The following is a 15,719-nucleotide window of genomic DNA, read 5'->3' as shown; positions in this document are numbered from 1 at the left end:
CCCAAATAAACAAAATCAGAAATGAAAGAGGTGAAATAACAACAGATCCCGCCAAAATACAAAGGATTGTTAAAAAATACTACGAACAACTCTATTCCAACAAACTGGACAACCTGGAGGAAATGGACATATTCCTAGAAAAATATTACTTTCCAAAACTCAATCAGGAAGAATCTAAACAGCTCAATATGGCAGTAACTATGGAAGAAATTGAAGCAGTCATCAAAAAGCTTCCAGCAAACAAAAGCCCGGGGCTTCACAGGAGAGTTTTACCAAACATTCAAGGAAGAACTAAAACCTATCCTCCTCAGACTATTCCAAAAAATTCAAGAGGAAGGAACACTTCCAAGCTCCTTCTATGAAGCCAACATCAGCCTAATACCAAAACCAGATAAAGACAATACAATGAAGGAGAATTACAGGCCAATATCCCTCATGAACGTAGATGCCAAAATTCTCAACAAAGTTCTAGCAAATCGGATCCAGCATTACATCAGAAAGATCATACACCATGACCAAGTAGGGTTTATCCCAGGAATGCAAGGATGGTACAATATCCTCAAATCAATAAATGTGATACATCACATAAACAAATTGAGAGATAAAAACCACATAGTCATATCAATTGATGCAGAAAAAGCATTTGACAAAATCCAACACCCTTTCTTGATAAAAACTCTCAACAAGGTGGGAATAGAAGGATCATACCTCAACATAATAAAAGCTATATATGATAAAACCACAGCTAACATCATACTCAATGGGCAAAAACTAAAACCATTTCCCCTAAGAACAGGAACAAGACAGGGATGCCCACTCTCACCACTCCTGTTCCACATAGTACTGGAAGTATTAGTCATTGCAATTAGACAAGAAGAAGAAATAAAAGGCATCCAAATTGGAAAAGAAGTAGTAAAGCTGTCCCTATTTGCAGATGACATGATATTGTACATAAAAAACCCGAAAGACTCCATCAAAAAACTAACAGACTTAATAAATGAATTTGGCAATGTAGCAGGATACAAAATTAACGCCAAGAAATCTATGGCATTTCTATACACCAATAGTGAACTTACAGAAAGAGAGACTAAAAAAGTAATCCCATTTACAATCGCACCAAAAAAATTAAGATACTTAGGAATAAACCTAACCAAGGAGGTAAAAGACCTATATGCGGAAAACTATAGGACACTGAAAAAAGAGATAGAGGAAGATGTAAACAGATGGAAGAACATACCATGTTCATGGATTGGTAGAATCAACATCATTAAAATGTCCATACTACCCAAAGCAAACTATAGATTCAATGCACTCCCCATTAAAATACCATCGGCATATTTCACAGACCTAGAAAGAACTCTCCAAAAATTCATCTGGAATAAAAAAAGACCCCGAATAGCAACAGCAATCCTGAGAAAGAAGAATAAAGTAGGAGGGATCTCAATACCAGATTTCAAGCTGTATTACAAAGCCACTGTCCTCAAAACAGCCTGGTACTGGCACAAGAACAGACATATAGATCAATGAAATAGAATAGAGAATCCAGATATCGACCCAAACCACTATGCGCAATTAATACTTGACAAAGGAGGCATGAACATACAATGTAGTCAAGACAGTCTCTTCAATAAATGGTGTTGGGAAAATTGGACAGATACATGCAAAAAAATGAAACTAGATCACCAACTTACACCATACACAAAAATAAACTCAAAATGGATACAGGACTTAAATATAAGACGGGAAACTATAAAAATACTAGAGGGATCCACAGGCAGCAAAATCTCAGACCTATGCCGAAAGAACTTCTTCACTGATACTGCCCCTAGGGCAATGGAAGCCAAAGAGAAAATAAACAAATGGGACTACATCAAAATAAAAAGCTTTTTCACAGCAAAAAAAAACCATCAACAAAACAACAAGAAATCCCACTGTATGGGAGAACATATTTGCAAATGTTATCACTGATAAAGGTTTAATCTCCAACATCTACAGGCAGCTTATACAACTTAATAAAAGGAAGATAAAGGATCCAATAAAAAAATGGGCAACGGACCTAAATAGAATCCTTTCGAAAGAAGACAGAAGGAAGGCCAAGAGACACATGAAAACATGCTCAAGGTCACTAATTATCCGAGAGATGCAAATCAAAACGACAGTGCGATACCATCTCACACCTGTCAGAATGGCTATCGTCAACAAATCAACAAACGACAAGTGCTGGTGAGGATGTAGAGAAAAAGGAACCCTCGTGCACTGCTGGTCGGAATGCAGACTGGTGCATCCACTGTGGTGAACAGTATGGAGTTTCCTCAAAAAACTGAAAATGGAACTCCCATTTGACCCAGTAATCCCACTCCTAGGAATATATCCTAAAAAACTAAAAACACCAATCAGAAAGGATATATGCACCCCTATGTTCATAGCAACACAATTTGCAATAGCTAAGATTTGGAAACAGCCTAGGTGCCCGTCAGCAGATGACTGGATCAGAAAACTATGGTACATCTACACAATGGAATACTATGCTGCCATAAAAAAGAAGGAATTACTACCATTTGTAGGCACCTGGATGGAATTAGAGAACATTATGCTAAGTGAAATAAGCCAGTCAATGAAAGAAAAATACCACATGATCTCACTCATTTGGGGATAATGAAAAACAGTATAAACTGATGAACAAAAAGATAGATACAGAGGCAGTAAAGCATCAAACAGACTGTCAAATTACAGCGGGAAGGTTAGGGAGAGGTGGGGGAAATAAGAGATCAACTGAAGGACTTATATGCATGCATATAAGAGTAACCAACGGATGCAAAACATTGGGGGGTGAGGGCATGTATGGGAGTGGGGTGGGGGGGCAATGGTAAGATATGTACACATATAATACCTTAATAAAAAAATTAAAAAAAATTAATTCAGCAATGTAGCAGGATATAAAATTAACACCCAAAAATCAATGGCATTTTAGTATCAACTAGAGGCCCAGTGTACAAATCTGAATATGGGTGGGGTCTGGCCGGCCCGGCCCCAATGGGGGCAGATCGGGGTGGAGCCTGTTAGGAGGAGGAGACATCAGGAGGTTGGCTGGCTGTCCCGCCCTGATCAGGACCGGGCCAGCTGCAGGGAGGGGCCATGGGCTGATTGGGGGTGAGGCTGGGTGTGGGGAAGGGCTGTGGGCGGTGGGCCAACAGGCCCTGCTCCTGATCGGAGTGGGGGGGCTGATCAGGGGTGGAGCTGGCTGGGAGGAGGGACCTCAGGTTGATTGGGGTGGTAGGGGCCCATGGGGGCAGAGCCGGTAGTAAGGAGGGACCACAGGTGGTTGGCCAGCTGGCCCTGCTCCCTATGAAAATTAGGGGGACTATCAGGGGTAGGGCCAGCCGGGGGGAGGGGCTGACGGCAGATTGGGGTGGTGGGGGCCCATCGAAGGTGGGGCTGGCTTGGGGGAGAAGCTGCAGAAGGTTGGCTGACTGGCCCCACCCCCTATTGGGGTGGGGGGTAATCAGGGGTGGGGCCGGCCAGGGGGAAAGGCTGTGTGGGGGTTGGCCAGCCAGCCCCACCCCCCTATCGGGCTGGTTCACTGGTAGCAGTGGGCATCATAGCGAAAGGTCGTTCCAGTCATTCCAGTCATTCTGGCATTCCGGTCGCTGGCTTTTTATATATATAGATAATGATGTCTCAGAAAGAGAAACTAACCAATCCCATTTACAACTGCAATAACAACAAAAATTAAGATACTTAGGAATAAATTTAACCAAGGAGGTAAAAGACTTGTACTCAGGAAACTATAGGACATTGAAAAAAGAGACAGAGGAAGATATAAACAAGTGGAAGAATATACCAAGTTCATGGATTGGTAGAATTAATATCATTAAAATGTCCATACTACCCAAGCAATCTACAGATTCAATACAAACCCTATTAAAATACCAACAGCATATTTCACAGATCTCGAACAGATACTTTAAAAATTTATATGGAACCAAAAAGAACCATGTATAGCTGCAGCAAAGTTGAGAAAGAAGAATCAAGTTGGAGGGATTACAATACCAGATATCACATTATACTACAAAGCCACTGTAATCAAAACAGCCTGGTACTGGCACAAGAACAGCATATAGATCAATGGAATAGAACAGAGAACCCAGAAATGGACCTAACCCATTATGCTCAATTAATATTTGACAAAGGTGGCAAAAGCATACAATAGAGTCAAGACAGTCTCTTAAGTAAATGGTGTTGGGAACATTGGTCAGGTACATGCAAAAAAAATGAAACTAGACCACCAACTTATACCAGACACAAGAATAAATTCAAATGGATAGAAGACTTAAATATAAGTTGTGAAACCATAAAAATCCTAGAGGAAACTATAGGCAGCAAAATCTCAGACATCTCTCATAGCAATATATTTATAGATATATCTCCCAGGGCAAGGGAAACTAAGGAGAAAATAAACAAATGGGGCAACGTCAAAATAAAAAGCTTCTGCACAGCTAAAGTAACCATCAACAAAATGAAAAGGGAGCCTTCTGTATGGGAGAACATATTTGGCAATGAGACATCTGATGAAGGGTTACTACCCAAAATATATAAGAAACTCATACAACTTAACAAAAGGAAGACAATCAAATTTAAAAATATACAGAGGAGCTATATAGACACTTCTCCAAAGTGGACATACAGATGGCCAAGAGACATATAAAAACATGCCCAAAGTCACTGGTCATCAGAGAGATGCAAATCAAAACAACAATGAGGTACCATCTCACACCTGTCAGAATGGCTATCATCAACAAATCAACAAATGACAAGTGCTGGTGAGGATGTGGAGAAAAGGGAGCTCTAGCACACCGCTGGTGGGAATGCAGACTGGTGCAGCCACTATGGAAAACAATATGGGATTTCCACAAAAAAATTAAATATGTAACTGCCATTTGACCCAGTGATCCCACTTCTAGGAATATATCCTAAGAAACCTGAAACACCAATCAGAAAGAATGTATGTACCCCTATGTTCATACCAGCAGAATTTACAATAGCTAAGATCTGGAAACAGCCCAAGTGTCCATCAGTAGATGAGTAGATAAAAAAGCTGTGGTACAGCCTGGCTGGCATGGCTCAGTGGTTGAGCATCCACCCATAAACCAGGAGGTTATGATTCAATTCCCGGTCGGGGCACATGCCAGGTTGCAGGGCTCGATCCCCAGTGTGGGGCATGCAGGAGGCAGCCGATCGATGATACTCTCTCATCACTGATGTTTCTATCTCTCTCTCCCTCTCCCTTCCACTCTGAAATCAATAAAAATATACTTAAAAATAAAAAAAGCTGTGGTACATTTATACCATGGAATACTATGCAGCAGTTAAAAATGAAGAATCTCTTACCCTTTGAGACAGCATGGAGGGACTGGAGAGTATTATGTTAAGCGAAATAAGTTAGTCAGAGAAAGACAGGTATCACATATCTCACTTATATGTGCAATCTAATGAACAAAGTAAACTGATGAACAAAATAGAGCTAGAGACATAGAAGCATGGATCTGCAGAATGTCAAGGGGAAGGTGAGAGTGGGTGGAGGGGTGGGAAGAGATCAACAAAAGAACTTGTATACATATATGCATAACCCATGGACACAGATAAGAGTGTGGTGAAGCCTGGGGTGCAGGCGGGGATGGGCTAAAAGGGGTCAATGGGGGGAAAAAGAGGACATATGTAATACTTGCAATAATAAAGATTTTTTAATGAAAAAATTAAAATAAAATTGTTTTCGCCCTGGCCAGGTAGTTCAGTTTGTTATACCATCGCGTCATCCTGATAAGCAAAGGTTTTTTTGGGTTCGATCCCCAGTCAGGACATATACAAGAATCAACCAATGAATGCATAAATATGTAAAACAACAAATTGAAGTTTCTCTCCCCCCACTCTCTCTTCTCCACCTTCCTCATTCTCTTAAAAAATAAGTTAAGAATTACCTATATAATTTAGCTATGTATTTAGAAACACAAAATAGAGAAATGGTTACAAACGAAGTTCTAATATATGTATTATATAAGGTAGAGTTATATCAATTTTAATGACTAAAATACCTCACAAGGTAATTATTAAAATGCATATTATGATACATTAAAATATTATCACAAACATGATTTTCTTCAGCTATAACCAAAGATGAACTTCATTTTATAATCTCTATCAATTAAACACATTTAAAATATTATACATTAGAAAACAAACGGACCGGCTGGTGTTGTCAGTGGTTGAGCATCAACCTATGAACCAGGAGGTCAATGTTTGATTCCTAGTCAGGGCACATGCCCAGGTTGTGGGCTTGATCTCCAGTAGGGGGCATGCGGGAGAAAGCCAATCAATGATTTTCTCTCATCATTGATGTTTCTATCCCTCTCCCCTTCTCCCTTCCTCTATAAAATCAATAAAAATATTTTTTCTAAAAAAGAAATGTTTCAAAATTAAGACTAATTATAATTTTCTTTGAAATGTAAACAGTCATTCAAAAATTTCCCATTCTATAAAATTATTTTATCTTTATGAGACAAAAACTGCACACAAGTCATAGAAACATGGAAATAAAGAAACATTTCCTGTCAGAAAATTATTGTTGCCAAAATATCCATTAAAATGTGTATAAGCTCCTAAAGTTTTACTTACACACAAAAGGAAATGAGGCATTAATTTTTAAAATGAATAATACTGATGTAATAAAGAAGCAAAATCAAAGAAAAACTTATTGTTCTTCAAGGTATGTCCATTCTGAGATAGGCAATTTGTACTAGTAGTCTACATAAAACTCCAAAAAACCTTCTAAGTTCATCCTAAACTAACTTTCACGAAAGGAACTAAACAAAAGATATGTCTGAACCAGAAAGAAAATTATCTTGGCAATGAGGTCTAAACAAGACTCCACCAAAAAACTACTAGATCTAATAAATGGATTTAGCAAAGTAGCAGGATACAAAATTAATATTCAGAAATCGGTGGCATTTTTATACAGCAATAATGAACTATCAGAAAGAGAAACTAAGAAAGCCATCCCACTTACTATTTCAAGAACAAGAAAAACTAGGTACTTAGTATTAACTATAAGCAAGGAGATAAAAGATTTGTACTCTGAAAACGAGAGGACGTTGAAGAAGGAAATTGAGTAAGATACAAACAAGTGGAAGAATACTAGTATACTGTGTTCATGGATCGGAAGAATTAACAACATTAAAATGTCCAAACTACCCAAAGCAATCTACAGATTAACGCAATTCCTATTAAAATACCAATTGCATATTTTACAGGTCTAGAACAAATATTCCAAAAATTTATATGGAACCACAAAAGACCCTGAATAGCCTCAGCAATCTTGAGAAAGAAGAACAGTTGGAGGTATCATAATACCTGATAGCAAACTATAAGACCATTGTAATCAAAACAGCCTGGTACTGGCATAAGAACAGGCATATAGATCAATGGAACAAAAAGAGAGCCCAGAAATAAACGCCTTTATGGTCAACTAATATTTGACAAAGAAGGCAAAAGCATACAATGGAGTAAAGACAGCCAGCCTCTTGAATAAAAGGTGTGAGGAAAATTGGACAAGTATGTAAAAAAAAAAAATAAAGTAGACCACCAACTTACAGCGTACACAAGAGTAAATTCAAAATGGGTAAAAGATTTAAATGTAAGTTGCAAAACCATAAAAATCTAAAAGAAAACATAGGCAGTAAAATCTCAGACATCTCTTGTAGCATTATTTTTGCTGATATATCATCTCCTTGGAAAATGGAAACAAAACAGAAAAAAATTAAACAAGTGTGATCAAACTAAAAAGAATCTGTACAGCAAAAGAAACCACCAACCAAGTGAAAAGGGAACCCCACAGTACAGGAGAACATATTCACCAATGATACATTTGATCAGGGGTTAATTTCCAAAATATATAAAGAACTTATACAACTCAACACCAGGAAGACAATTAATCCAGATCAGGTATTTTGCCCATTTTTCAGTAAAAAATGGGCAAAGAGAGAGAAACCAAGATGGCGGCATAGGTAAACACCTGAAATTGCTGCCTCGCACAACCACTTCAAAACTACAACTAAAAGACAAATCGGACATGATCCAGAACCACAGGAAGACTGGCTGAGTGGAAATTCTAAAACTAGAAGGAAAGAGAAAAGCACAAAGACTCACAGGAGCTGCGGAAGTGAAGTGCAGAGGTACAGAGGCGCGCACCCAGAAAGGGCTGGCAGCTGAGGACGTGGTTGTCTTTTTCAATCCGGAGGGAGACACAAGTTCCCGACTGCTCTGAACTCCAGTTCCGGGTGAGACTCTGAGGACTCAGACTCATACCGGAAGAAACTGGACTGTCTAGCATCGGGTGGAACTCAAGGGCGGCTTTCTCTCAGAGGTGCTTGCAGCGATTACCAAGGGACACTGAGACCCAGGGGCCTCTAGGGTAGGGCCGACAGTCAGCCGTTGCTGTTTGCTCCGCCCTGACACCCCGCCCCACCCAAGCTGTGCGCAGAGGTTTTTGCATATGAATGGCCTGGTCCTTTGAAATCTAAAATTACCTAAGAAACTGCAGCTGAGTCAGAGAGACCCAGAACATTCAAAAGAAGGCCCAAGGCCCCACAGTAGCTTGCACTGCTTCACAGCTGGGCCTCATCTGGGCACCTCCAAACCCCAAAGAAAGAAGAGGAATCTGCAGATCTCTCCATAGCTCCTGCTGGGTGGCCTCAGGCAGAGGCTAAATTAGCACCTCTTTGGAGATCCAAGAGTCAGTGTACCCGGTGGTCAGAGTGGGACAATCCAGATTGCAACTCCTCAGATCCATAAGGGACACACTCAGGGGGCAGACTCAGTGAGCACCAAAGCCCCACTAAAGCAAGTCTTGCCTCATAATGGTGTCTCCAGCACAGAAGTTCTCCCATCATAGACACAGCTGATCCTCACAGCCAATTGGCCAGGAGGTCAATTCCTCCCAGTGATACCAACAACAATCAAGGCTTAACTACAACAAGACTGTTCACACAGCCCACAAAGGGGTGCACCAAGAGTGTCTACCTCAGGTAACTGGGGAAGCTGAGCCACTGGGCCCTATAGGACACCTAGCACACAGAGCCACTCTATCATCTCAGAGAAGCAGCCAAAATGCGGAGACAAAGAAACAGATCACAAATGAAAGAAATGGAGGAAAGCAAACAACTGGATATAGAATTCAAAACCACGGTTATAAGGTTTTTCAAGAATTTTCTAGAAAAGGTCAATAAATTTAGCAAGACCCTCGAGGATATGAAAAAGGACCAACTAGAAATTAAGCATACAATGACTGAAATAAAGAATAATATATAGAGATCCAACAGCAGACTAGAGGATCGCAAGAATCAAGTCAAAGATTTGAAATACAAAGAAGCAAAAAACACTCAACCAGAAAAGCAAAAAGAAAAAAGAATCCAAAAATATGAAGAGAGTGTAAGGAGCCTCTGGGACAACCTCAAGCGTACCAACATCAGAATTACGGGGGTGCCAGAAAAAGAGAGAGAGCAAGATACTGAAAACCTTTTTGAAGAAATAATGACAGAAAACTTGCCCCACCTGGTGAAAGAAATACACTTACAAGTCCAGGAAGCGCAGAGAACCCCAAACAAAAGGAATCCAAAGAGGACCACACCAAGACACATCATAATTAAAATGCCAAGAGCAAAAGTCAAAGAGAGAATTTTAAAAGCAGCAAGAGAAAAACAGTTAGTTACCTACAAGGGAGCACCCATACAATTGTCAGCTGATTTCTCAACAGAAACTATGCAGGCCAGATGGGAGTGGCAAGAAATATTCAAAATGATGAATAGCAAGAACCTACAACCAAGATTACTCTACCCAGCAAAGCTATCATTCAGAATTGAAGGTCAGATAAAGAGCTTCACAGATAAGGAAAAGCTAAAGGAGTTCATCATCACCAAACCAGTATTATATGAAATGCTGAAAGGTATTCTTTAAGAAGAGGAAGAAGAAAAAGGTAAAGATAAAAATTATGAACAACAAATACATATCTATCAACAAGTGAATCTAAAAATCAAGTGAATAAAAATCTGATGAACAGAATAAACTGGTGAATATAATAGAATCAGGGCATAGAAAAGGAGTGGACTGACAATCCTTGGGGACAAAGAGGTGTGGGGGGTGCGGGAAGAGACTAGACAAAAATCGTACACCTATGGATGAGGACAGTGGGGGGTAAGGGCAGAGGGTGGGGTGGGAACCGGGTGGAGGGGAGCTATGGGGGGAAAAAAGAGGAACAACTGTAATAATCTGAACAATAAAGATTTATGTTTAAAAAATGGGCAAACAATCTCAATAAACACTTCTTCAAAGAGGACATACAGATGGCTAATAGACATATGAAAAACTGCTCAGTCACTAATCATCCAAGAGATGCAAATTAAAACCACAATGAGATATCACTTCATACCTGCCAGAATGGCTACCATCAATAAATCAACAAATAATAGGTGGTGGCAAGGATGTGGAAAAAGGGGAACCCTAGTGCAATGTTGGTGGGATTGCAGACTTGTGCAGCCACTGTGGAAAACAGAACAGTGTCCTCAAAAAATTAAAAATGGAACTGCCTTTCAACCCAGCAATCCCACTTCTGAGTATATATCCTAAGACCCTGAAACACCAATTTGAAAGAATACATATGCACCCCTATGTTCATAGCAGCATTATTTATAACTAGAGGGCCAGTGCACGAAATTCGTGCACAGGGGTGTGTGTCCCTCAGCCCAGCCTGCACCCTCTCCAATCTGGGACCCCTCAAGGGATGTCCGACTGTCCGTTTAAACTGGGCCTAAATGGGCAGTAGGACATCCCTCTCACAATCCAGGACTGCTGGCTCCCAAATGCTCACCTGCCTGCCTTCCTGATTGCCCCTAACCGCTTCTGCCTGCCAGCCTGATCACCCCCTAACAACTCCCCTGCCAGCCTGTTTTCCCCTAACTGCCCTCCCCTGCAGGCCTGGGTCCCCCCAACTGCCCTCCCCTGCAGGCCTGGGTCCCCCCAACTGCCCTCCCCTGCAGGCCTGGGTCCCCCCCAACTGCCCTCCCCTGCAGGCCTGGTCCCCCCCAACTGCTCTTTCCTGCTGGCCTGGGTCACTCCCAACTGCCTTTCCCTGCAGGCCTGGTCGCCCCCAACTTCCCTCCTCTGCAGGCTTGATCGCCCCCAAATGCCCTCCCTTGCAGGCCTGGTCCCTCCCAACTGCCCTCCCCTGCTGGCCATCTTGTGGTGGCCATCTTGTGTCCACATGGGGGCAGGATCTTTGACCACATGGGGGCAGTTATCTTGTGTGTTGGAGTGATGGTCAATCTGCATATTACTTTTTTATTAGATAGGATAGAGGCCTGGTGCACGGGTGGGGGCCAGCTGGTTTGCCCTGAAGGGTGTCCCAGATCAGGGTGGGGGTTCCCTTGGGGCGTGGGACGGCCTGGGCGAGGGGCCTGTGGTGGTTTGCAGGCTGGCCACGCCCCCTGGCGACCCACGCGGAGGCCCTGGTATCTGGGGTTTATTTATCTTCTACAATTGAAACTTTGTGGCCTGGAGCGGAGCCAAGCCTTCTGCTTGCTTCGTGGCGGCAGTCATTTCTGTTGGGATTTATGTATCTTCTATAATTGAAACTTTGTAGCCTTAAGCAGAGGCCTGGGCTGGCCAGGGTGTGCAGAAAGCTTGGCTTCCTCCATCGCCGGGGGCAACCCTAGCCTCCTGCTCTTTCCAGCTCCGTGGCTGCCGCCATTTCTGTTTGGATTTATGTATCTTCTATCATTGAAACTTTGTAGCCTTGAGTGGAGGCCTAGGCCAGCAAGGGCAGGCGGAAAGCTTGGCTTCCTCCATTGCCGGGGAAACCCAAGCCTCCCTCCTGCTCTCTGTGGCGGTAGCCATCTTGGTTGGGTTTATTTGCATATTTGCTCCTGATTGGCTGGTGGGTGTGGTGTTTGGGCATGGCTTGTGGGTGTAGCGTAGTGATGGTTAATTTGCATATCACTCTTTTATAGACAGGATTGCCAGGATCTGGAAACAGCCCAAGTGCCCATCAGTTGATGAATGGATTAAAAAGCTGTGGTATATTTACACAATGGAATACTATGTGGCCATAAAAAAGAAGAAAATGTTACCTTTTAAATTAATTTTTTATTGGTTTTTAGAGAGAGAGAGGATGAAAGAGAGAGAGAGAGACATTTGTTTTTTCACTTATTTATGCACTCATTGGTTGCTTCTTGTATGTGCCCTGACAGGAGAACAAATCTGCAACCTTGGAACATGGGGACAAAGCTCTAACCAATTCAGCTACTCAGCCAGGGCAAATCCTGCCCTTTGTGACAGCATAGATGAACCTGGAGATTATTATGCTAAGTGAAATAAGCCAGTCAGAGAAAGACAAATACTATATGATCTCACTTATATGTGGAATCTAATGAACAAATAAACTAACGAACAAAACAAACAATAGCATGGATACGAGGACAGACTGACAGTTGTCAGAGGAAAGGGAGGAGGGAGACTGGATAAAAGTAGATGAAGGGATTAGCCAATGAACAGCTATATATATATTAAAGACTGATATGCAAATTGTCCCCAAGGGAGTTAAACCGGGAGACCGATTGCTCACTATGACATGCACTGACCATCAGGGGGTGGTGCGGAATGAAGAAAGGCCCCGGCTGGCAGTAAAAGAAGGCCCCGGCCGGCAGCTGGAAGGCCCCAATTGGCCCTGATCACCAGCCAGGCCTAGGGACTCTACCCATTGCACCAGGCCTCTAGTATATACATAACCCATAGACACAAACAAGTGTGGTGATGGCTGAAGGGAAGGGAGTTGGGACTGGGTGGAGATGGGCAAAGGGGGTAGGATATGGGGACATCTATAATAATGTCAACAATAAAAATAAAGTTAAAAAATAAATTATAAGAAAAAATGCTGAGTAAGGTAAATGAATAAGAGGAAATCTAAGAAAAATGCTGTCTACTAGTAACATCTAATAATAAAATCTACTATTGAGGATTTAAAAAAATAATAAGTTAATAGACAACTATATTCTTGTTGATTGGGAGATAAGTATTTTAAAAATACTCAGAATTTTAACTTCTAATTTCAAATTTCTTTGCTAAGGTATTACAATAAATAATGTTCATATATGGCTTACATTAAAATAGGAAATCAGATTTTCTGATGGTTGATCACTTGCTGAATTTAAGATCATCATTAATTGTTGGATAGTATTCATAACAGTCCTAGACAAAAAAAGCAAACAGAAATGTTAAGCAATGAAGGGAAAAAATTGAAATGTATCTAACACACAAATTAATATATCTTCAAACTCACTGTCTCCCATTTATCTTTAAAAAGTTCTCTGCAATAAAACTTTATAAAACCCTTAGTGTACTATTATTTACAAGGAATTATATTTTACTTAAAGCTTAAAGAAAAGATGTGTTCATAAAATCAATGTGTTTATGAAAAACGATGAGTTTATTTACTAATAGAACTATAAATTAATATAACATTGAGTGGTCAAACTCATAACATTATATTAAGGAGAAAACATAAGCTGGCATCGAAATAGTAATCTTTTAATATAATTAAATACTACACTTTTTCAAATAAGAGAGCAAGAAATTTTTCAAAAAGAAAGCATACATAATTTTAGAAGTCATCATTGTTAAAGCACAAAATTAGGTCAATATCTTAGAAATTCTCTTTGATTCTATAATTATATGATTGACAGTACAGTAAATATTCATGTTGTAATTTTGGAGTAGCAGTACATTGCTACTATCGGCACTACTTAATGATGCAAAGAACTGTAGAATATTTATGATTAAAAAGGTTATTATATATTATTCAGTAAAATGTGTTCAGTGTTCTCAGTCAGGCATCTATAAACTGATATCTACACTTCCTCACCTTTCATTGCTTCTATGACTTGTACAGCCAATGATCTACTTAAAGCACAGTGACTTAAGTCACAAACTTCTAAACCAAAAATCTTTCTCATTTTATCTTATATTTGACTTCCTTGAGGTATACTTGACTTTCTTACACACCTGCTCTTTCCTGAAACTGCCCACCCCTACCCCCTTGGCTTTTCTGCCTTCACTCTCTTGAGCTCCCAATCACACCTCTCATTTAATCTACCTTCTATTTAGTCCTTAAATGACAGCATTCTTTCTGGTTCAGCCCTTAGCCATATATTCTTGCCATTATACACCCTCACTTCAGGCAACCTCATCTACTTTTAGGGCTTTAACTCTCCCTGATTATTCTCAAATATATAAGATCCTTATGTCCTACTTACTACACATCTTCATATCCCATAAAAGCCTCAAGAATAATATTCTAAATATGAATTCATCAAATATTTGCAAAACTGTTCTTGCTCCTTCATTTCCACTGCCTATCTCTTGTTTCAACATCTTTCAACTGAATTACTGGAATACAACAGTCCAGAGATTTTGACTCACTATGTCTATGGTAGTAGGCTCTGGCACATGTACTTTGAAAAAAACTCCCCAGGTTATTATAATTTGACCCCTAATTAAGAACTATTGTGACAGATTAACAGGTCTCAGTATTTCTCACCATGTTTGCCTCCACCCTCTCACAAACTAACACCATGTAAGCTTTCAAAAATCAAGTCTGATTTTATACTTACCTCTGCTTAATACCCATTTATACCAACAGGCTATGTATATTGTGCACAAGCTAATGTCAAAACTTGTGAGTATGGCAAATAAGGTCCTTCATAATCTGATTCCCACCCTCCTCTCTTGCTGTCATTTTTCCATTTTACAGTCAATCAATACAGAGCTGCTAATAGCTCCCCGGACACATCTTGTTTCTTCCTTCCATCCCTTTGCATATGCTGTTCCCACCCACTAACATGCCAGTATCCTGTGACATAAATCTTTACATATTCAAAACTGGGTTCAAATATCACTTCATAAAGTTCATTCTGTGCCATTTCATTAACTTGTCTTAAGTCTATTACTATAATTATACAAAAATGTATTTTATATCTCTAAATAGTCATTTAAAAATATTACTGATTACTTACTATATGCCAAGTATTAACCTTGGTCCTAATTATCACATGCTGAACAAAAAAGTCATGGTCCATGTGGTATCAACTTAAAGGCTATTGGATATTAGCAAAAACAAGCAAACACACAAATCGTTTTCTAATTACACATTGTGATACACACTATGAAGAAATTCAAAGGGATGCTCTGAGAAGGAATACAAGAAAATGTTTCAGAGAGAAATAAATCTTTTTTAAAAAGTACTATTTGTGCTGAACCTAAAGGAACAGTAACAGTTGGTAATTCATAGAAAGAAAAGAGTTAAGAGGGAAAAGCAAGCGTGAAAGTACTCAAGCACAAAAGAAGAGGCTGGTTGGAGAGTTCAGGAAACTGGCTAATACATAATGAAGAGAAAAACAAGATGAGGTTAGACAGGCAACACAGCTAGATCATATAAGATCTTGCAGGCATTATTTAAAAATTTGCATTGTATTTCCATTGCAATAGGAAACAATCAGAAGGTTTAATGGCAGAGTGAACATGATCAGAATTACATTTCTAGAATATTATTCTGGGAGCTCTAGAGAACAGATTTGGTGATAGACAGAAAGGAATGGGGATGAGATCAGATAATAGGATAC

The 15,719-nt window shown here is 40.1% G+C and overlaps 1 protein-coding gene across 6 annotated transcripts in view; it reads right to left on the bottom strand.

The window, feature by feature from the left end:
• RB1 (RB transcriptional corepressor 1) overlaps positions 1–15,719 on the bottom strand; it is a 228,465-nt gene that overhangs the window by 121,830 nt on the left and 90,916 nt on the right. For all 6 annotated transcript variants that reach the window (XR_013960129.1, XM_080660113.1, XM_080660114.1 and 3 more), the window contains one exon: positions 13,203–13,290. Coding sequence is in view for 5 of the 6 variants with exons in the window: in XM_080660113.1 (XP_080516239.1) it covers positions 13,203–13,290 (88 nt within the window). In the remaining variant the exon portion in view is untranslated. The remainder of the gene's footprint in view (positions 1–13,202; positions 13,291–15,719) is intronic.

Source organism: Plecotus auritus (genome assembly GCF_963455305.1).
Source record: "Plecotus auritus genome assembly, chromosome: 3".
Classification (NCBI taxonomy): Eukaryota; Metazoa; Chordata; class Mammalia; order Chiroptera; family Vespertilionidae; genus Plecotus; species Plecotus auritus.
Note: the sequence above shows the minus strand (reverse complement) of the source record. Positions and strands in the feature narration are given on the sequence as shown.